The sequence below is a fragment of the Castor canadensis genome, chromosome 7 (assembly GCF_047511655.1).
Source record: "Castor canadensis chromosome 7, mCasCan1.hap1v2, whole genome shotgun sequence".
NCBI classification, from domain to species: Eukaryota; Metazoa; Chordata; class Mammalia; order Rodentia; family Castoridae; genus Castor; species Castor canadensis.
The window spans coordinates 123584472-123608232 of record NC_133392.1 but is presented as its reverse complement, the minus strand read 5'-3'; the positions used below and the strand labels follow the sequence as shown (position 1 = coordinate 123608232).

General features: G+C 37.2%; 1 protein-coding gene across 5 annotated transcripts in view; it reads left to right on the top strand.

The window, feature by feature from the left end:
- The window catches only part of Elavl4 (ELAV like RNA binding protein 4), a 138405-nt gene that overhangs the window by 45508 nt on the left and 69136 nt on the right, over window positions 1-23761 (top strand). Inside the window, exon 1 of one of the 5 annotated variants that reach the window (XM_074080177.1) lies at window positions 5153-5369. The exons of 1 other annotated variant lie outside the window; for it this stretch is intronic. In XM_074080177.1, the coding sequence (XP_073936278.1) occupies window positions 5322-5369 (48 nt within the window). In that variant the 5' untranslated portion in view covers window positions 5153-5321. Of the gene's footprint in view, window positions 1-5152; window positions 5370-8351; window positions 8643-9054; window positions 9400-23761 lie in introns of those variants that run through there. 3 more of the 5 variants (XM_074080179.1, XM_020152494.2, XM_020152493.2) reach the window with 3 other exon arrangements.

The following is a 23761-nucleotide window of genomic DNA, read 5'->3' as shown; positions in this document are numbered from 1 at the left end:
TAATTTGTTATCGTTTTAAATACAAGTAGAAGTCAATGACATTACTCTAAATGTTAGTTTTTAAGCTTAGAATAGTACATATATTAAGACTCAAATTTCATTAGCTCTTCTCTTTTCTATATAAGGTAATATGTTATAGTCAAAATGTGTGGGCATATGTTAAGTATGAAACCTAAATTTGCCTTATTAACTCTGTGATCTTGAGAAAACCATATAAACATTCTAGTCCTTAGTTTCATTATTAGAAACTTCAGAGTTGTGAGATTAAATGAGATTTATAGACAAACCACCTCATGCCATGTTTGACACACAGTAGCAACTCAGTAAATATTAATTATTGTTCCTTTTGTAAGAGTACTTGTTAAACAAACATCTGCCTTCACTATCATTGCATCATAATATTCCTCTACTTACTACTAAAAAATGGAAAAGGTTAGAATAGATTCAGATGATTTCTTGGAGGAGGAGGTCCAGCTATGATGAACTGGCCATCCCCCTCCCCCAGCTTTGTTCTAATATGAAATATCCTAACTTTCCTGGCGAAATGCTGTCATTCTTGAAAACTAGCCTTCAGTGCAACTTCTCCCATGACGCTCTACCCTGTTGCTCCAGATGACATCCTCACTATCAACTATGGTACCTAATTTTAATTTCATCCTTTCACATTATTCCTTACACTATGAGAATTCATGCATAAAGAGGAAAGGTCCTTACCAACCAAATTGTAAGGTCCTTGAAGGTGAGGACCTGTATTTCTTTTTACTCCACATCAAGATTTTAGCACTGAACTTTACTCACAGGGTTAAGTAAATGTTTATCTGCAGCAAGTATTTTTTTATTAGAGCTGGAACAGGCCATTCAGCTTTTGCTTATTATCTTATTATCCTCTAATTGTTCTGAAAGTCATATCTTCCTTAATAAGACTGAATTATCTTGAAGCAATTACTAATTTATGTACCTCCATTCTCCATATTTACTAAGCTATCAGCTATTATGTAGAGTGCTGTCTCCACTAAGCCTATATCTCTTTAATCCTGCAATGAACTTTAAGGGAAATATTGTGTGTGTTTTACAGATGAGGAAACTAAGGCTTACAGAGCCTAACATACCATTTTCCCCTAAAGAGTTGTCCAGCTAGACCTAGTTAAATCAAATGAAATGGGCCTTCAGACAGTGTTTGAGGTGATGATGAGTGGGATTATTGATCTTCAGCATTCTCCATAAATGAGTACTCCTGGGAAATGAGAGCACAAGATGTTAATTTAATCAGTGTCTGTTGAGCTGCTACTGTATTTAAGGTGTTTTGCCAGATTTGGAAAAAGAGGTAGGGTTTGAAATTCAATCAGTTTCTCATTTTGCCCTTCAGCAATTTTTGCTTTCCAGCTTTAACCATTTGTATCTCCTCCACTTGGAATTTCCAGCCTGATCATAATGATAGATTACATGAGACATCTGGAGGACATACCTAGCTAAAAGCACATTACAAAGAAATCTCTTGGTCTTTTCAGTTGAGAAAAATTGAGCATGCCTTCCGACATCCCATTCCGTTCACTTCTAGTTTGTATCTATCTTTCTTATTCATTCAACAAGTATTTTACTAAGCATATTATTCTATGACATAATGGAGGAGAGATCTTACTTTTGAATAAGGAGTACACCATTCTAGAAGCACGTTTAGGTATAACAATTGTCACTACTGTGATGTTGAGTAGCATTGTGTATGTCAGACTCCCAGTGCAGTAGACTCCTGGTAAAAGATAGCATATTTTATTCACACTTTATAAGTCCTATTATTTCTTTATTTCTTTTTTCCCTACTTCTTCCTCTCTCCTCTCCCCCCCCCCTTTCTTTTTCCTCTTCTTCCTCTCTCCTCTACTTCCTCCTCCATTTTTTCCTTCTCCTTCTCCCCCTCCTCTTTCTCCTTTTTCTATATCTATTGTATCTATTCCTTTATTGGTAATTACAGAATTATAAATTAGTCCAGAATTTTTTATAACCCCATACTTATTTTCCAAACTGTATTGAGCTAATTAAGCAGTATATCCTTTAAAGGTATGACTAGCTACTCCATATTTCATCTCATCAGTGTACTTAGATTTTTAAAAAATTTATATTTAGTCTAGTATTTTTGTTCTACTTTTTGTAAGGCTCTTTTGAACTAGTATAAAAAGGCCCCAAGTCCCTTAATACAGGGATCTTCAGAAATCACTGTGTATTGTCACATTGACCCTGCTTCATGGATTGTGATGAAGAATGTATCAGCGAAAAGCTCATACAGTTACTCCACATAAATTAGATTGCTTAGATAAATGTGTATTTACCTTTTTGAGAATTTTGTAAATAAAGCAAACTTTCTGTCCTTCAAATTTTCTTTCCCAGAACAACATCCTAGTGCTGTAAGAGTAAGATCAAAGGCATATTTGAAAAAAACAAACATACATTGATTCTGGAAAGAAACCTACTTTCAGTTGCTGCTTTAGCATCAGGTTTAAGGCACATGGGAAGATCAAGTGTGCATCTACTCTTCGGTCAGTTTATCTGCACAGGTGAACTCTTGGCAATTCAAGCAGACTAAACATCCATTTGTCACATTTCCCCACTCAGTAGCATTCATCTAGCTCTTTCCCACAATCTGTAGCAGACATAGTACTTAGGAAGGAGAAAAGCATCACATATCAGGTCATGTGTCTCTAAGAGAACATTCGACAGTGAATTTTTGATCCTTGCAGTAGACTCCTTTGTGCCAGTCTCATGCATCTTCCTTGCCTCTGTGATATGTTTCCATTTTCCTATAAAATTGGTTTACTGTTTCTACAGGGGAAAAAAGACAAAACAACCAATACCACAAATCAACAAAGGAAATTTAAGCTTTACATTTTATCAAAGCCTTTAAATATAGTATGCCATTGTCTGGGCAGACTGATTATATTTTCCCAAGAGAAAGAAATACCACAAGTTTAAGCTTATTTTTCAAGGAATGATGGAAAGGATAAAAAGAAATTGAGCCATAGGAAAATGGCAGGTCATAGTCACTGATGATGCTATTTAAATGGTGTGTCATAATCATATTAGGGCAGAGTAGATGGAATTCCCGATTTCTGCATGACAGTGAAGAAGGACCAGCAATTATCTGTGTGTGTGTGTGTGTGTGTGTGTGTGTTTGCACTCTACCTTCCCACCTCATTTTGCTAATTCAATTGAGGGGCAAGAAGAGGTAATCCAGATAGCCAGAACAGGAGGAAAAAGTCCGCAGCTGTGCTTGGAGGGACTGGTATGAAGAGAGAGGCTCATTCTGACTTAGAGTTTTGTGCTGTTGCACGTGAATGCTCTGGAACTGCCCTAATCGACTGAAAATGAGCCGGCTACAGTCATATGGAGCAGGTCTGTTTAGCCACATCACTGCGTAACATGGCAGATGGTAGACCATCAATGGGTGGTATTGATTGGCTGTACTTGCCTTAGGGTAACAAGACTATGGGTCCTTAAAAACCCGCTTCATCTTATTTTCCTTTGTGCAGCTACATACAATAATGGTTTTTTCTCTCATTTTCCCCTGCCCCTAGTATCTCCTTTTCCCCTTTTCAAATAAAAAGTCTTCCTTGGTAATCAAAATAAAGTGGTTACCTTAAGATGAACACTTTTTAAATTATCACCAAGGCAAGAAAACTTGAGAATATTTTATTTACTAGGCTGATTACATTTTAATGTTGAAGAAAGTGACATTTTTTAATTAGTGTTTAAGACATATGGTGAGTGTACAAATTAGCTTATTTTATACAACCAGAATTTGATGAGAGCAACTCCTCCTTCTCACTCCCCAGTTAAAAATTGTCACTTGAAACTTAATATATGCAAGGAGGTTAAAAGGTATTAAGGGGTGCAGACATGTCTTAAAGATGAAGGAGATGGTCATTGTTGTATATAACTAAATTTGCCTGGGTGGCCTGGAAAAAATACTAGTGTCAACATCTGTGTTTACAAGAGGATGTGGAAGTTCAGAGCTTTAATTTTGTCCAGTCAGGAAAACAAAATCCCAGGTATAAGTATGGGTTAGTCTCCATTTTAGACACATGGGAACATAGAGTAGTGTATGCATGCTTTGTAAGTAATAAGATTCTCCTTAAAATCAAGCCATACAACAATATAAGTTATGTAATTTATTTTTGTTTAGGTGATTCTATATCTTTTTAGCATACCCCTCTGCCATCACATAGAGTTTTCAACTTGGGATATTCCCCTTATTCCTAGCAGAGGAGCAGAATAATTGTAACTTAGTGGTACAAAGGAGACACCAGGTTAGCTATACATCCCAAATAGTGTATGACAAAAATGTTCCAATTCAAGCCAGATCTTAAGGGAGGACAGTCCTGGGTAAAAATACATGGTTAGTTTGCTGTTATGGTTGTTTATAACTATTCATATAATTGTGTTTTTAAACGGGATACTTAGGATTTTTTTTTCTTTTTTCAGTGTCTTTACCTTTAAGCTTATGGTTATTTCCTGTCTGTAGAGACCATATCAAATAAACCTAGTGTTTTACTCAGAAGAAAAGTTATACCTTTAAACTCTTGCCTCCATCTTGTGTGTGTTTCCTCTGCATGCACACTTTTGAATCGGGTTTTCATCACGTGTGGATATATTTCTCATTTTGCTAAAGGAAAATGTTTTCATGGGATTTTTAGTTTTCTCCCTTGTGCTGTGCTAGTCATATTTTCCTTGTCCATCCTTTGCTGAATGAAACAAAGCTTGTTTGTGTTTCATTCTTCACAGTTCGTATTAGAATTGGTTGGTGGTGTGTTATTTTGTTTTGTTTCCTCACATTAACCCAGGAGGAGGAATTTTATTTATTTAGACAAGATATAGTAAGGGACAATCTTGCCTATTAGGATGCTGGCGTTTCTCATGTCATATCTTATATCCAAAAGCTATTCCAAGAGGAAAAAAAATAGAAAGAAAAGAAAAGAAACACACACACACACACACACACACACACACAGTCTTTTAAGATGGTACATTTGAATCTGTGCACTCTACCCACCTGGTGGTTATATAGTGAACTGTTACTTTAAAGAGTAGTTTAAACACCAGCCATGTTTGGGGCAGGCTGCTTTTGCAAAGAGAGCAGTACATATAACAGGAGTCTACTGTGTGTGAGATAAGGGGAAAATTCAGCTCACTGACTAGAGGTTTTAATGTGCGAACTCTAGGGAAATAATATATTGACTGTTCCGTGGCGCACAAGAAAATTGAAGAACCCTTTGCAGACGGAGTGCTTTGCAAAGGATTCTATCTGTTTCTCTTAAAACAAAATCTGTGGCAAGATGTTTGAAATCAGCAGGACGCTTAATGCTGCTTTGTTAAATAATGAGGTAATATTTTGTCACTTTTTTCTGGGCAGCATCTGTTTTTCCCCCCTTCTCTTCATTTCCTATGTTTGTGAAGGATTTTTTTTTTTTCCTCATGGAAGTCAAGGAAATACAAATCATGCTTCCATTTCCGTTCCTTCCTTTGGGTGCTTTTGGAGAATTTGGTTGGTTTTTTAAATTATTATTATTATTTGCAGTTTCAGCCGGCTGCTGTTTCCTAGCCCATTGTGCCACGTAAGGCTTCTCCACTGCACGGAGTAGGCAGTTATTAACGCTGAATTGGCTTCTGGTACAGTCCATCTGGACTCTGTGTGGGAAAGCTGGCTGCCGGCGACTGATGCTGAGATATCTGCAACCTTTGGGATGTGTGCATGGTGGCAAGGGGCTGACTGATATGAGATTACTTCTTTTAAGGGAAATTGTTATTAATGAATCAAGAAACTGCTCATTTATGGTAAGAGGGATACAGTGGCGCTGGCAGCCCCACAGCTCTGGGATATCATTTTTAGGTTGCCTTAGCTGCTTGAGTGAGACAAGTTTCTTTCTGTGGTGCTGGAGGATTGTGGTGAAAAAAAAAAAATCATGCATGACTGGGAGACTCGCCTGCCTGATTCTTGAGATAATATATTGAGAATCTGTTGCTTTACAAATGTCACACCACTGATGTAGCGGTCAGCCCCTCACTCTGAAAGATGAATGGTACTATTGGAAATGTGATAATAAGGTTGACTTTTCCCAACAATAGGATTGTGCTTTTGTCTTTAGAGAAAAGGCCTCTGAGGACATTTGTGCATTTGTTTGAGGATTCCTTTGAAGACTTGAGAGTGGATATTTTTGGAAAAGTGATCAATATACAAAATGCATGTTTTTTTTTAGCCTAGGAAAGGTAGCTAATTATTTACACTGTAATATACAATTTCTATTTCAGAAAAGTAGACAGAATATCTTCTGACATAGCTAATGTTAATTTATGACTCACTAAGTGTGCTGAGGTTAGAATAGATGAGAGAAAAAGGTTTTTTAAAAATTCCATCTTTTATAACCTGCAGAGATAGTAAGCAAATATTTTGTTCCAAGCCAGCTGTTTTTATTTGTGTGTATGTTAGTATTGTATTAATACTTACTTTTCACAATATTTTGATACTGTTGATATCACACACGGAGTTTCTGTTGTTGATTTGGGGCACAGTACCACCCCATGTACATTTGTTAGCCATTTACAACACCTAACCTATGAATTCATCCTTCATACCCAGTTCAGCAGATAGTATACTTCTATTGTGACTCATAGAACTCATTGTACATTTGCTAAAGGAATTATTTTAAAATTTTACTTACTCAAGTTGTTCCACTTGAAGGAATTGCAGTTTCTACATTTCTACTTTTCTATTTCATGTATTTTCATTTGTAATAGCTGAACTTACTTATTATCAAGTCTAATAGTGTACCTAGTATACATTGTTTTATAGTGTATTTGTATTTTTAAAGCATATATATGTATATATGTGTGTGTTCATAAAATTATATTTTAAAGAGAATAGTTGTAATCTTGAAAAATGTAAAAGTTTCTTTTCTAACAATTTTTCATAAACCCATTTATTCTTGGACTTTGAAGCCCCAAAATAGAGTATATTCCTCAGCCTGTATTTCTACTGTCCTTAGCCCTATCTTGCTATCAACTCCAGCCAAAGATGAAAGATAATGTTGAACTTTATCTTTGGTAATATGTCACCTCTGTATATTTAGTGAGGAACAAATTCATTAAATTATTGATTAAATAAATAGTTTGACTTTTGCATATGTGAGAGGCATAAACTTGTTAGGCACTACTTTAAAAAACCAAACCAGAGCAAGAACAACAACAACAAAACATACTACTGACAGCTTGGTACCATACAGGTTATGAAACGCATAACATAGGCAGACAAACTATACACATCACCATGCACTTGCTAAATGTCTTTCTGCAAATCTTTTACGAGGTTAAAGAAAAAGACATCCTTTATAGGAGAGAAGCAAAATCGCTCATTCAGTTAAACAAGATGAGCGCTTTACACAGGTAATGAAATAAAGCCGTTTTATTTCAAAAGCATGCTTTACCTTCATAACAGTAAGGAAAGCAAAAGGGGGAATATAATTTAGTAGATCTTTTAAAATGCAGATCATGCTCCTATCCAACTTGAGAAATAAATCCATTTAAATAAATCTTCATCATTCTCTGTTTTGAAAAGCTCAGACAGAAGGCAGAAAGGTAGAGGCTGACAGCTACCCCACCCCTCTAGATTTTTTTCTTTTTTGTTTATTAGGAAGTAGTTTTCTGAGGCAAGCTGGTATGAACCTAGTTCACGGGGCAAGCTTCACCCCAAACTTGCATGCTTTTGAAATGTTGGCCATGTTAGCTGCAGAAGGAGCACTACTTACTAGAAATCAGCAATATCAGGAAATAATAAAGTTAAAATGTAGAAGTATTAGCACATTAAAGTGCTTTTGTTGTATCTTTAAGCCTAGAGGCAGAGCATTAAATATGCATTTCGCTAGAAAGCAACTGTCGGGAAAGATAAGGTAGTTGAAAATACTCTACACTGGAAAAGCCCTCAGTCAGTATCTGATGGTACATCCCTTAGGACAGGGGAAAGGAAGGACACTCCCACAGTTAAGGTTTGCAATCCTCTGGTGACCTGCAGTTGTTACAGTACTTTTGAACTGGGAGGAGGGAAAGGTAAAAATACGAGCATGGCTGTTGTTGCTTCAGCCGGGCCTTAATTACCAGACACAAGAAGCAGTTCAGAAATCTGGTCTCTGTTGTTGTAGAGGTCACCAAATCATTAACATCGTCAATCTGGCAGTAGCTAATTTAAATAGCACCTGATGTTGCAACGCCTCTCTTCGTTTCCCCAGCCAATCAGATTCTGGCTTCGGCTGACAGATGGTCCCATAAATGGATGTAAAAAGGGGAAGCTTAGAGCCAATTTCAGCAAGGCTCTGTTCAGTTGTTCTTATCTACATCCTAGAATCGGGGGTTTCAGCTCACTGCTCCTTCTTTCTTTTTTTTTTTTCCTTCTCTCTCACTCCCATCCCCAATAATTGATTTACTTTACAATCATCCACACTGTGTTTGTGGATCTTTAAATAAATATATATATATATTTATATACATATATATGTATATATATATAATAGTAGTCATTTTAAATATATATTCTGAAACCTTTGCAAACATTAAGAGAAGAGTCGAAGCTCTGCAAGACCCAATATTTGCCAATAAGAATGGTTATGGTAGGTATGACTAGATTTATAATCTGTTGTTTGTGTTGCTGGAGGGAGGACAACATGTACACCTTGACCAGTCTTATGCTTGCACGAGAATTTAGTTCTCTGCTGCTGTTTGGTTCCTACATTTACTATATCTTTTGTGTAGAGTGCGGTAGGTCCTTTTATTGAAAAGCAGTGGGAAAATAGATTGTCATTTTTAACAGGTCGTTGTCAGTTTTCCCTTGAACATAAAGGCGGAGGGGGGTGGTGAGCTGAAATAATTGCTGGTTTGTTGAAAGAGATTATATTACTTGAGACCAGTATGGCAAAAGAAAGGTTTTCTTTTTGTAAGAGAAAAGGGGTTTGTCTACATGCCCGGGTTTTGTGGGACTGGGTGTGGATGCAGCGGGGTTAGGAATGTCTCCATTTCGGTGCTGGAGATTTAAACCTCGAGAGGCAGCTCTTGGATGCTCAACGTTGAGATGGGCAGTTGCGTTTTGGGGGACTGTGCAGTCAAAACGGCAAAGAGAGTGATTTATTTGGGTTCAGTAAATGCTGCATCTTGTATTTCAAAGAGTTTCCTGTCATGACCTCATAAAAAAGAGGAGGCGGCTTGTATGTGTAGCGGTGCCTGGCGTGTTGAGTTGTTGCTTCCTTCTCTGGGCAGCAGCTCTGTAAGAAGGAATGTCAGCTTTTACATAACGCTCCTTTCCGCTTTTGACACACTGTGTGAGGGTCCATCTTCTTCTGATCACAGATGGAGTGGAATGGCTTGAAGATGGTAAGTGAAAAAAGGAAGGCAGCTTGGAGGTTCCAGCCATGCGTGTGTGTGTGTGTGTGTGTGTGTGTGTGTGTGTGTGTGTAATAATGGTGGACTGTGCATCGTAAATCACTGTTCTGATCCTGTGTGTGTGTATGTGTGTGTGCTTATCAATATTTCTTTTTCTGAAAACCAGAATCCACCGTCAAGTATAATAGCACTGCATGCACACAAGGCAAACACTGCCTCTTCCATCGAACACATATTTTAGCCAAGCAAGGTTGGTGTCTTTTTTGACAATCACAATGTCACTGTCACTGTTGGCTGGCGTGTCCACCGCCTCTGTGAGCCTTCAACTGAATTACACGACTGTTAAAGTTAAAGGCACATTTCTTTTTCAGTCTCATGCTAGGAGTGGTGGGGAAGGCAGGAACGAGGAACGAGGGGTGGAGGAGGTGAGACTCAGTACCAGCAGATGCAGTTGTGAGACAGGACTTTTGGATGTGGATGAGGAAAAGGAAAACCTTTCTGCCGAAGTAGTAAATCTATTTTTAGCATCATCTTTTTCTGGAAAAAGAAGCAGGGAAACTCCTTGAGTGCCACCCTTGTTGCCTGACGTTGACCCCGAAGATAGGGCATAAAATGGCATGGTCGGAGTGCCCACTCTGACTTTGAATTTTCACCAGCAATAGCTTTCAGGAGGGTTGGGGGCGGAGGGAGGCAGTGTAAATTCATATCCATCTCACTTATTTTTCACTAGAGAAGCAAAGGAGGACTTTTCACTGTGCATAGACGTTATAACAAAGCTGTGGTCTTTTTCCCATTCTTAGAGGATTGCCTTTGTCTGGCTGCTTGTTTTGATGGGTGTAAAACAAATAAGATTAGACCGAGCAGCCCAACTGAAAGCGATAGCTGGGAGGAAAACCCAATGAAAGGTTGCCGGGGAAACGAACAGAGGAGAAGCCGAGTAGGGAGCAGGTGGCTATCATGAGAACACACTGCAAACAGTGTAAAAAAAAAAAAAAAAAGGTGGGGGGAGAGACAGGACCTCGATTATCTTTGCTGTTCTTTGTGGCCAGCCCAACTTTAATTATTCTTTATAAATAGGTGTTAATTACATTTCTAACTCCGGTTTACAGTGATTTTTGGAAATCTATTTTTAAGCATCTGTTCTGTCTCCCGTTTTTCTTTTTGTTTGTTTGTTTAAAAAACAGAGAGAAGGAGAGGGGGAAGGGAGGGTAAGACATCTCTCTCTCTCTCTCTCTCTCTCTCTCTCTCTCTCTCTCTCTCTCTCTCTCCTCCTTTCCCTGCTGTGAAATTGTACGTGCTAAAAATCGCAAGGAATCCTGTGAGGCCATTTGAAAAAAATGTAAATTATATTGAATGAAGTTGACGGAAGCATAATAGTGAACTCCCACAGTCGATAGGTTCTGTAAATGATTTCTTAGAAATTCCCAACAAATATTCATAGGAAAAATATAAGTAGAATAGATTTACCCTAAGCAATTATTTTGTGTTAGGTGATACTGGTATTTTTACTAAATCAGATGTCGATACTATAGTTCTGAAGAGTTCATTGTATCTCTCATTTTACATCTCAAATAGAAATTACTTTAAAACATAATAAACGAAGGGCTGTATTCTAGCGTTTTGCTTCCCTTCCCTCTCCATGCCTCCAGGCAGAGGCTCTATGAGGCTTCACTCTCACAACTGCTGTCTTCAATCAGGCATTTAGTCTGGTCATGGCATAAACTGAGTGAAAGCCAATTTTTTTTTTTTTTAGTGTCTCTGAATGTGTGGGACCCATGAGTGTGTTGGGTGATGATGGGCATCTCGCTTTTTCTCTATATTAGCATGCTTTACTAATCGTCTCTTTTCCCCAGTGATAGTGGGTATCAGAAGGACTGAAAGATATAGTACTTGAGTGAATAAGGGTAGCGTAAAAATAACTAAAATGGTGATCAGTTGTTTTCTTCCTAGGGGACAATATAGCTACATAATCAGGTAGCTAATTTTAAATACCAAAATAGGGGGCTAAAAAATACTGAAATATACTACAAGGTCAGGAAATGTAATTGCCTTTATTGAAAGTACGCTTACATTTTACTCTTCACTTTGCAGATCTCCACCTCACTCCCCACCACCACCATCATTCTCTTTTCCTTGCAAATGCTTCTTTTTTGTTTTGTCTTCTTATTGAAGGATTATGATATTTTTGTTTTAACTCTGGAGGTAAAAATAAATAAACTTATATTTTTGGTCCTGCATTTGAACGTTTGTCTCATATCTTGAGTACATAAGCATATGTTGCCTTGAAAATAGAGTAGTTTTTTTTTTTAATTATCTCTAGTGTAATTTTCTTTTTATTTTCTGGCAATTTTTAGCTAGGGGAAAATAATTTCCATAAGAACTGTTCTCTTGACTGGGGTTGTAGAAAAAAAAAGGACATGTGGTTCTGCCGCTGACCTTTCTTGCTTCTTTGTCTTAAAAAATATTAATGCCTACTACCTGCATATGGAGGTGTGCCTTTACAGAAGCATAAGACTGATTGTGCATTTATTAAGAAGTGAAAATCTAATTGGAAATATTTCTGCAAAAAACACCTGATTACATTGCAGTTTTAGTGATCAGAATGTATACATGTATATACATATATATAATAGTCATATAATGGCTAAATCATTTAATATTTAAATCTTTAATAGAGTCAGATGAACATAGGTGGGAAAGTAGCTGAAAAAATACTTTGAGAATCATTGATTTACGAGATGATTTTAATATTTCATTTCAAAAAACCAAACAAATAACTTAACCATTCATTTGGATCTTAGTCCCATTCATTCCTGCCACTCATTCAAGCCATGCTGGCCAGATGTAGATGGGCTTGCTTCTGTTCCGTGGCTTGCGCAAAGCCTTAAAACTTTTTTCTCTTCCTATAGTCCGTCCTTGTCTCATTGAATATTAGTGTTATATGATGAAAGGCTAGACTGTTGTGAGGCAGTAATAGTATAATTTTTTTTAAAAAAGAAAGAAAGAAACAGAAAGAACTTCGTGTATGCATTTTAGTTCCAAACTCAGTCTTGCAAAGAGTGTTTGAGACTTCAGATATTTTAATTTGAGAATTTCTATTGGGAATAATCAACTTGAAATTTCAGATCTAGAAATAATTGTGTGAATGGCACTATGTGTGTGTGTTTGTTAAGTATTTCTAAAAGGATTTGTGGATGAATTGAGGTGTTTTTCTCAAGTTAGAGTTACTGTGAACAATGAGAGGGTTTCCTCCGGGCAAATCCTTTTCTTTGGTTTGATTTCTTCTCTTTATACTATCTTCTTATTGTTGGGTGGATTCTCTTCCCACATGTAGACAAAATACTACTCCTTCCTTGAAGAGATACTCTGCTACATTTAGCCCTTGACATCTTAATACCTTATGTTAATTTTTCAAAAAATGAAACAAATTATCTATGTATACCACAAGTAAGGAATGGCGGTCTTGATAGAGGTCATTATATATGGACAGAAATACTTTGGCCTTGACAAATTTTTTTCATTAGTTCCAGTGATCTGTGGCCACCGGGCACTTAATTTATATGCCTAGATGTTTAATATGTACATTTTTTGGTGAGCTGGCCAGCCAAAGCTAGACATGTGAGTGTGCGCTGGCAGATGCTGCAATGCAGTATTTTGTTTCCAATGTCATTGGGAGTTTGAGGGGTACAAAGGGACATGAACATTCTCAGGCTTTTATCTTACTATCTTCTAGTCAACAGGCCATGTTCTACAGAGTTGGTCAATTCACCTTTTGGAAGTAAAGTCAACCTTTTATTGCCTACTATCCATTCCTCCATGCATTTGATTGATATGTGTAAAGCAATGAGAGGGAGACTTGTGTGTGTGTGTGTGTGTGTGTGTGTGTGTGTGTGTGTGTGTGTGTTGCTGAATTCTTGTACCTGTCTTAGGCTTTCCTTATTTGGTGTTACCAAATATTGCAAACACTTATTTGTAAGTATATGTGCATGTATATATGGAAATGCTTCCCATAAGAAGTAGTTTCTTTTCTTCATTAACTTCAAGAGTTCTCTTATTAGAAAAATATGAAATTTCAAATATTCATCAAAAAAGATATCCAAACCCTGCAGACTTCCATTAGAATCCAGACCTTTCTTACCAACCACTCAAGGAACTATAAGTGTGCAAATCCTGAGCTAGACGTTGCCCTTTCAATCAAAGGGTTGGATTCAAATTAGAATGTGTGTATGTGGTAGGAGGGTTGTTCTTTGGACCATTTGAAATGTAATCTTACCATTGGTAAAATGGCAATGTTAGCATCTTGTGCTTTGTTTACTAAGTTTTTGTGAGTGAGTATATGTGTGTATTCATGGTAAATGTTTAAAATCATCCTTGGATTTTTGAAATCCCAACATACTTTAGGGGTAGAGGGCTTTTATAGGTCAGTATCTTTCTAAGGAGTTAAGAAAGAAAGTGACCAGTGAGTGGGTAGGAGTTGTCACAAGCAGTGGTTGTCTTAAATTAGTTATCTAGCAATAAAAAGGAAAAAGGCTGGAGGACAGGGTTAGAGAAAAGTACCAGCATGTGAACCTGTGTCTTTGTGGTATAAGACGATAATGAGTGATAAATTTGAACTGGTGCAGTGCAGGATGCCCTAGGATTTCTCAGAATCTTGACTTTTCAGGTTCATTACTTCCTTACTTGCTTGTTCACACCTTTAATTATATCCAGTTTGGGATGCTAGCTGGGGGGCACAAAGATGAGCAGTTTTGTTTGTTGTTTAATTCATTAAGTATTCAGGTGGTGTATTCACAATAGCTTTGGAGCATCAGTGTTAGGAATCAAATGCTTTGAAAATGAAATTGTTGCAAAAGGACAAAAATAAGAAAGCAATCAGCGGGCTAACATGATTTAGATGTTCACATCTTCTCTGCTTAATGGTAATATTTATGTTGGTCCTTGTACATTCATTAAGAAATAACATATGTATTGTCAGTGTTTCTAATAGGCTCATTGTTCTCTCTCTCTCTCTGTCTCTCTGTCTCTCTCTCTCTCTGTCTCTCTCACAGACACACATACACACACACACACACACACATCTTATCTTCCTTACCCCAACCCTGAGATTTTGCCTTCACCCAGACCATTTTAGGACCGACCATTTTTGCTTTAAGAGGCTCATTATTATTTTAACTTTTTACAAAAAAAAAATTGGGGGGAGTTGAACTCAGGGCCTCACACTTGCTAAGCTTTTGACTTTAGGTATGTATTTTTTGAATAGGGTCTCATGCTTATGTTCTGGCTGGCCTCAAACAGCAGTCTTCCCCATCTCCACCTTCCAAATAACTAGGGTTACAGGCTTGAACCACTGCACCTGGCCAGGGAGTTGTTATTTTTATTGTCATTTTCCTTGTTGTCTGGACCTTATGTATTGATTGATCGCTAACCTTTTTGGGGGATTAGGACATTGTGCTAGTCATTGATAAGTAGCTAGTGTTACCGTGTAAGACACTGTTCCAGCTTAGGGGGGTCATTATTGAGATTGTTGTAGCAAACACCAGAGATACTTTCCCCCTAAATAAGGGGGATTCTTTTTTTTAGAATCAAGAAGTGCTGAGACACATAAAGGAGTTCTTAAATGAATGTGGGTTGAGAAGGCAGTAAAATGTTGAAGAAATAAGGCTGTAATTGTGCTTGCATTTTTTATTTTTGTTATTTTTAACCACAAACGTAAAATGCAAAACCAGCATATGGGATATTTTTAATGGAAAAAAATATGGCATAGATCTGTCCTAAAAATAATTTACCTGGGACTCTTAGTTTGAAAAAATAACATTTAATCTTGAATTTAAAATATTTAATTATTCATTTCAAACTATAAAAATGTAATTAAATACTGTTTCTATAGGAAGTTTAGTTCTTTTTTCAGGATATGAGGAAGCAGAGAAACAATTCTAGCCAAGATGCAAATTCTGAAAAATACACCACATTACTGAGGTTTCCTCTGTCTGCACTTTCGTGGCATTCCTGCTTCTGTGAATCAGTTATCCTCTATTCTTGTTTACTCTTGTTTTGCCAACAGTGTTCATAGTAGAGGCTGGCTGTCATTCGTTGCTGTTTGGAGATATGTTTGTTGAGAACTTAGTATGTCATTTCTTTGCAACATGAAATTCAGGGTCACCGTTTCTTTTTCAACACTGATCAAAAAGGTAATTAAAAGATAAGTCCCTGTGATTGGGAATAAAGTGGAGGTGAGGATTTTAAGGTTGGTCATTACACAATGAAGTCTGCGTCAAATTATGAACAAAGATCCATTGGAACATCCAAGTACATGAGTGGAAAAACTTTTGTATACTTAATTCTTAAAAATGACTGCAAAAGATAGAAATTAAAGTTTTTCTGGACATTTTTGTCTGTAAGATTCCATGTATCCAGATGTTCACTCTCAGGAAGATAAAGTAGCTCAGACAGTTGGAAGGAACTTGTCTTTCAGCCAGAAGCCTGTGAAATTTGGCTGCAACTTGTTAATTTTACAGAACATGAATGCCTTGCTTCTGACAGAAATACTTTATTTTTTTGAAATGGTGTCTTGCTATATGTTGCCCAGGCTGATTTCAAATTCCTGGACTCAAGTGATTCCCCCCAATCTCAGCCTCCTGGGTAGCTAGGAGGACAGGGCATGCCACAGCATCTGAGAGAAATGCTTCTTTGAATTCCTTCTCCTCTGTTATGAGCAGGAGCTCCTTGGGCAGATAGAAAACATAGAATTATTTTGTAATACATGTCTAGGTAGTATGTACTCTGTGTATGTGGGGTGTGTGTGTGTGTGTGTGTGTGTGTGTGTGACAGCCATGATCCCTGGTATGCTGCCTTGTGTGCCAATATAAAGACTTATCAAGAAGTCTGTATTTTCCTAAGCTGTGAATCTGAATCCTTTTAAGTTTTGCTTTCTAATTTGTACATGAAAAATAACAGGATGTGTTGAGCTTTTTTTTTTTTTTTTTGGACTGCCCCTTTTGAAGATGCAGCAGTAGTAAACCCAGCTCTAATGATAAACTTTAGCTCTAAGTGATATTTAAAAGTCTGTAGTGGAAAGGCTGAGAACTTGCAATCTTTGCTAATGAAACTTTTATTAGGGAAGTGCTCCCTTAAAATGGAGTAAGCAACTAAGTCCCTGCAATTTGTGATTTTGACCAGATTTGACTCATCCTTTCTTATGTTTCTTTTTGTAATGCAGCCAACCACATATCTAAAATTTGGATATTGTACATGTCTTCAACATTAATTATCTCTGTTGATGCACTGGGTACAGACAGTACAATTCCCACAAGTCCAGATTCTTACTGTAACACCAAAACAAAAGTGATATTTGTGAATAATATTGGGAAAGTTGTCCTCATAGTAACCGTTCCCCAAAGGAAGCTTTACATAAATGTGCATTTATTATTCAGGATATTAAAAGGGAATCCTTAGCTTTTACTTTTTAATTTGGGCTAAAATATGTAAATTGGTTTTATTTTGGAGATGGCTCTGTTTTAGGTGGCTTTAGGGGAGGATAACATTCTCGCTTGATTGTATTTTAATCGCCTCTATAATGGAAGAGGTTCCAATTTTGAAATCAACCTGGTTATTGTGATTAGGACCCAGAGGACCAGTGTGCAGATGGGGCTGAAAACATATTATGTTGACTTTCCCACATGTTGGAAAATCACTTTCATTCCTACAAGATACTACTATTACCATGCCTTTGTTGGCAAGGCCAGGTCAGAGGCTGCAGAACCACAGGTGCCTCTAAGCATCAGAGGATTTTCATAGTGTGCTTATACTGGCAAGCCTCTGGGAAGACTGTAAAAGAAATTGGAAAACAAAAGGACTTTAAAGTTAGTCAGAATCCTGACTTTTCCAATTATAGCTGGATGATCTTGGATGACTTATTTCAGCTGTCTGAGCTTCAGTTTCCGCATCTTTAAAATGGAGTGATAATGCCTGACTCACTGGGTTTCTGTGAGGATCAGATGAGAATAGTATTTGAGGAAACCAGTCATATAGACCTAAGCATTGAAGAAGGTATTCAGAGGACTAGGTCTCTTTCACTTCATCAGTCTTTTTGTCTCTCAGCAAAAGCCCTCTCCCAGAAAGAGTTCTATCTGCCCTTGCCAGATGTCCTGGGAAGAGATATCAAGTACCATCTTCTTACCAGCACTCAAGAGAGTTGACACATTGTAGCTTTTTATTTGTTTGTTTGTTTTTAACATAGACAATTCTTCAGTTCTGCCCTGGAATTATATGGCTCTAAGTTTTCTGTATTCTCCTATGGTTTCATAGGTACATCTATGATCTCCTTTGGAATTAGAATTAACTTGAGATTTAGTCATCAAAAAAGAAAAAAAGTAAAGATAAAATTAATTTAACCAGTGTTGTTTAATTTCATGAAAGAGCCTGTTAGGAACTTTAGAAGTGATCAAAACCAAAATAAAAATGGGCTGAGCTTAACTGATATCCTGATTTTGCTGTCTAGAATGAATATATTTTGTAACTTGTGAATTATTTGACTTTTGCCCAGAAATCAACTTACTTTAGAGCTATTTTTCCCCTTCCCCATATCAGCCTTTTTTTCTCCATCCCTCTTGTTTTACCAATGGGCTGAATTTTGAAGTTCTGTTTTTCAAGGGGTGGTGAAGAGGTTGAGGCAAAAAGTGACTTAATGAGATTTTCTAACTTGCCATCAGTTTTCCTTCTTCTGCTTGGTGAGGCAGGATGATGGATGACTTTGGCAGTACAAACAGCTCTAGAAGTGTTCTGATTGACTGAAGAGGTGTGCAGGATGTGAGTAGAATGCTGTCCCTCTATTTATTATCCTCCCACTTGAGGAAAAAATGATAAAGAGAAAAAAGGAAAACTGCCACAAAGACCTTGACATAGTAGTTGTTGATGACACACACTTGGGAAGGGGTTGTGAGCAGTGTCTGAACAGGTGTTAGGCCAAACCTGATTTTAGATCTTTTTCCCAAGGCTCTGAAAGGGTATATAAGTAGGCACAGAAAATAAATTCACAAATTTCCCAAAATCGAGATCTGTTGCTGTTATAAATGAGGATAGAGAAATAATACAAACAGCTCCTCAAGGGGTTCAAGACTTAAACTGAAAACATATCCTTAAAACATCATTTTAATGCCACAGTTTTTTTATTCCACTTCATATCATCTTGGGCAGGATGTGAAGGGGAATCATTTCTTCAGTTTAATCCTCAAAACTAAAGGTTACGTTATAAGTTGACCTGACCCCCTGCCACAAGTGCCATTTTGTAGGCTCTCTACTTTTCCTGAAAAAAAAAAAAAGTTACTATGAAACAGACAATTGAACTCTCCTTTCCATGCGAATGTATTTCAAGATGTCACCAGAATCTTCTAAGTGTTTGGCAGGCATATGTGTTTGCACCTTGTACATGGTGTGCAAACAGTCTGAATGAATTTGGTTGCTTTTTAGAACATATTTGTATGAGCAGATATACAGCTGTAAAATTGAGGACTTGGTCTAAGGGTGACTGAGCACCTAGCATACCTAGCATGGGTGGTCCCGGGTTCCATACCCAGCATCCCAAAAAAAGGGACAGGCTTGATTTTGGAGAAAGCATGGTATAGAAGACATTTCTCTATATTGTAATCTATGAAAATCTCACACCAATTAATGGAGGACCAGAAAGAAATGACTGAACTAGTGATTTAAGAAAGCAAATGGGTGGTGTTGGGGGAAGGTGAACTTCCTTGCAAGATAGGTATTTGTATCATTTAAAAGTTCAAAATTCATCCATGCATAAGTCAGTACTTGAACCTCAATTCCTTCTTTTGTTTCATTTCTTGTGAAAACAAGAAAAAAAAATTTTAATCCTAGAAGAGCAATAGTAAAGACACTTTCTTATGTTTTTGTTGTGTTTTGAAGCAGGACTCTGTAGCCCAGGCTGGCCTCATACTCGTGATCATCCTGCTTCTGCCTGATAAGTGCTAGGATTACAGGATTGCACCACCATGCCAGGCAGTATGAACTCTTAAACAGATCTCCAGTTATTGAATTTTGGAAATTAGGCTTGCAATTGGTCTAATCTTAACAGTACGCTTATTAAATTAGCAGGTTTTGTCAGTGTTCTAAGAACAGAGGAACAAGTTTGCATTCTAGAACTTCAGTTATTTCTTGCACAGTTCTACTTAGAACGATCTGTGACCATGGAGATCATCCTTCATGTTCACTTGGCATTTGGGGTATTATTTTTTGCCCTACTGTGTCAGTTTGAGCTCTTTAATGTAATTAGGACAGGTACTGTTAGCCTCTTTTTATAGAAAATAGAGCTTAACCACTTGTATAAGATTACAAGTTCAGCAATATCAGAAGTCATCGCTCCAAAGTATTTGGCAACATGTCCATCTTGACCAAAAATTACATTTCTTGGGAGAAACAAAGAAAGGTAATTCTTTTTCTAGATCAAAATTTTAAATGTGGATTGCCAGGCATGATGGCACAGGCCGACAATCTCAGCAACTCAAGAGGTGGAGGTAGGAAGATCATGATCTAAGGCTAACCCAGAAAAAAAGTGTGAGATTCTATCTGAAAAAGAAACTAAAATCAAAAGGGCTGAGGGGAATGGCTCAAGTGGTAAACTGCTTGCCTAACAAGCACAAGGCCCTGAGTTCATCCTCAGTACTGCAAAAAATAATATTTTTTACATTGTCTGATCAACAAAAATGTATTCCACTTCTATTGCATGTAAACCATATTTTAGGTGTCTTCTAGAATGTCTAAGTACTTAATATATATTCTAAAATAGTGAGTAAGGACTACAATAGGCAGAATGGGAACAATGTCTGGGCAGATGAGTTTACATTTTATGTTGAGAAAAAGAAATAGCATTTCATGGAGGGAATGCTATTTAAGTGGAGAAAAAAAGCAGGATAGGCAGAAAAGTTGGAAGAGAGGGAATTCCATTTCAAGGGAATAGTATATGTAAAGGCAGAGGATGGGAACTCACAGGGCTTGCTCAAGAAATCGTAAGTACTCTGGTGTGAAAGCTCACAGGCTATGGAAAGATAAAGCTACAGAAGTAAAAGCGACCATTTAGGAAGGTTCGGGTATTTTAATTTGGTTTTGACTTTTAATTGGTAGCTTAAATCAGAGTTCTGTTGTTCCTGATTGTTTTGCAGGGCCAAGGTCTGTCTTTATTAAGTCAGCCTATCACTAAAGTCACTCTGAAGATGTTTCTCAATTAGAAATCGGTGATTTAAAGGAAATAGGCATTAGAACACCCTTTTGGTCATAAGGTGATGCTATGATGCTGATGTTTTTAGGTGAAGTCACATTAAGGACTGTTTTGGGATTACAGGGACGGAAAGTAGAAAGCAGAAAGTTAGCAACTTTATTTCAGACAGTAAACAAATGTGCTATTAGAAGAAAATACAATGTATTTTCTTACCAAAAGGATAATGGGTAGCCAGAGAGAGCATGGTAGTGGTGGGGAATAAACTTACTTACTTCACCATAAAAAGTACTCACTTCAGACTTCCTAATACATGTGCCAAGTCATCTCACTTTTCTGAGTTAGGTCTCATTTGGTTGTCTGTTTGCCATGAACGGCAGAGATCATGTCAAATGCTGGTATGTAGTAGGTATTCAATAAGTGTTTATTGAAATGGATTGAGTTAGCATATTGTGGTTTTGGTGAGTTAGTGGTTTGTTTATTTTTTAAAGAGCCTGAGCTACAGAGTTGAAAGGTTTATGTTATCTTGTATTTGTCATCAACTTGTTGGGAGTATGCTTATTCCAAGTCATCTAATCTTTCTGAGTTTCAGTTTCTTAGTATATAAAATAGAATTAATACAACTTCATGGCTTAATGGAGGACCCATTGAAAGTATATATATCCTGATATACTCTCAAGGACAGGGTAACAATATTGGTAAATTGCCAGGTTCTAGTTTTACCTCCAGTTATTTTACTGGGTCTTGACTAGCATTTAAAAAATTAAACTAATGGGTAGAATTATATAATAGAAGAAAATATTAGTGAATGGTAAGTATTATTTAACAAAACTTTTTTTTATAATTTACCAGTGTTCTGAATTGGAATTTGAAATTACTGTGTTCAATATATTTCTTACTTTTTTCACTTTGTTGGGTCATGGCTGGAAAACTTTGAAAAACACTCTTCTAGATGATAGTGAGCTCTGCATTAGCCAAAGGAAAATTAACAGTTAATGTTTTTCAGAACTATACAGAATAATATCTGTACTACTGTCTTCCAGATTATTAAACGAAAAGTAATTTCTAAGTGATCTAGATTTAATATGAAGTTTTATATCCTAAATCTTTGAAAACTAAAGATGTCCACATGATATATGTTGTGGGTGTCCATTAACCAAAATATGTACTAACTAGCAAATCTTACTTCTTGGCCATGCTACCTAGATGAACCTATAAAGTCATGAATAATAATGACAACAATAATAAAAATGAACTAACTAGCATTCAGTTTTTGAGCTCCTACTGTGAATCAGGCACTGTGCCTTACAAGCACAATCGTTTTTAATCTTTACAACAAGTTTAAGAGGTGAATGTTAATTATAGATGAGCTGACAGAAATTTTTGAGAGGTACATTAAGGTTACATGACCAGTATTTGGTTAGACCAGGATTTGATTTGAACCCAAATCTGATTCCAGAGCTAAATTAAAAGATTTATTCAGCCTGCCAAAGTTGTTTTGAGAAAGTAGGTAGGGGAAGAGGGAGAATGGAGGAAATGAATAAAACTAGGGTACAGTATATGTATATATGAAAATGTCACAACGAACTCCCCTGTGTAACTCTCATAGACTAATAAAAACATTAAAAAAAGATTTATTCAGTTCCATAGTAATTTGCTTAAATTCTTACTATGTGTTAGCACTCTCCTCATCTAGATAAGTGGCGCCTTTGGTCTCTGCCCTTGAGGGTAACTAGCTGCCCTTGGGATTATACTATTGTTGAACCACAGCAGGATTTAGGACATGTGCAGAGTACTTTTCACCACGTGTTTTACTTTGGAAGTAGTGAGAAAAACACCTGGTGTGTAGGAGACATTCAATAAAGATTTTGTGGACTAAATTGGAGTTGGATTAGTCCTCACATAGGAATTGTGGTGCGAGTGGAGAAAGTGTTGGGGAACCTTTGTGCTAAAGAATCACTGTATATATTTTACTGTGCCTGGTTGCATGGGTATCCTTACCTGCAATGTGTGCAGATCCATCTGTCCTAAAGCTATTCGGTGCCTTTTGAGTTTCTAAAACTGGCAGTAGAGAAAAATCAACAAGAGCTTATGAATTTAAATTGTAAACTTCAAGTCCCATTCAGGCAGAGAGAACATTTTCCATGTTAGTATGAAAAGAGAATCATGTGGCAAAGACGCTTAGAGAATGATAAATGGAGGATGGGCTTTCTTAGAATGGAAAATAAGAAGAAGAATTGTTACTGCTGTAATTGTTGTTTTTACTATGCCACTTCCTAGCCTCAAAACCTCAAGCAAGTTACATCGGCCTCAGTTTACACATTTGCAAATTGATTCCTACCTCTCAGGGTTGTGAGGACTGAAGTTCATCTGATAAGTGGTTATCTCTGAGAATTTAGTAGTTGAGGATGCAGAGTCCTGTGTATCTGGTGGAAGTGCTGTGAGAAGTGGGATTCATACTCTCACCACCTGGGAAAGGCACTGCTGAGAGAAAGCAGCTCCCTGAGTCTTCTTTGGGGTATGTATATTATTGTCATGCACATATCGCAGTTGTATCATTGGAGTTTTAAGTTTATTGGGACAAGGGTATTGTGACACCCATCATATCTTCTCTTACCTCTGGGTACCTTGTCTATCGGCCCATTGCTACCTTACACCATAATTACTCAATGAATCCAGCCCAATTCAGCAAATATTTACCAAGTTGTTCAGGCTATTGTGCTGGGGAAGGGAGAGTAACATTTGCTGAACAGAGTTAAATTTAAAAATGACTTTAGAACACAAAAGCGGAACAGTATCATGAGGTAGTGATATACTATCACAGTGCTAAAAATTCCTGTGATCTATTCAGGACAAAAATAGGGCCCCAAAGAAAATTCATCAGTAAGCCTGAAAAAAAAATACTGCATTCTTTTCTCTCCCAGTGCTGTTTTGTTTGCATATTATAAGGGAACAGTGTATTTGCTACAGGCATGCAGTTGAGATTGAGTCTCTAAGGTGGCTAGTTGATGAATTTGTATCTCAGGACCAAGTCCAGCTGCCTTCCCTTATGGCCTGGTGCTTGCTCTCCTTTCCAGCCTCCTGTCCTGGCAGCTGTCTACCTTTCACTCATACTCCACTGTGGACCTG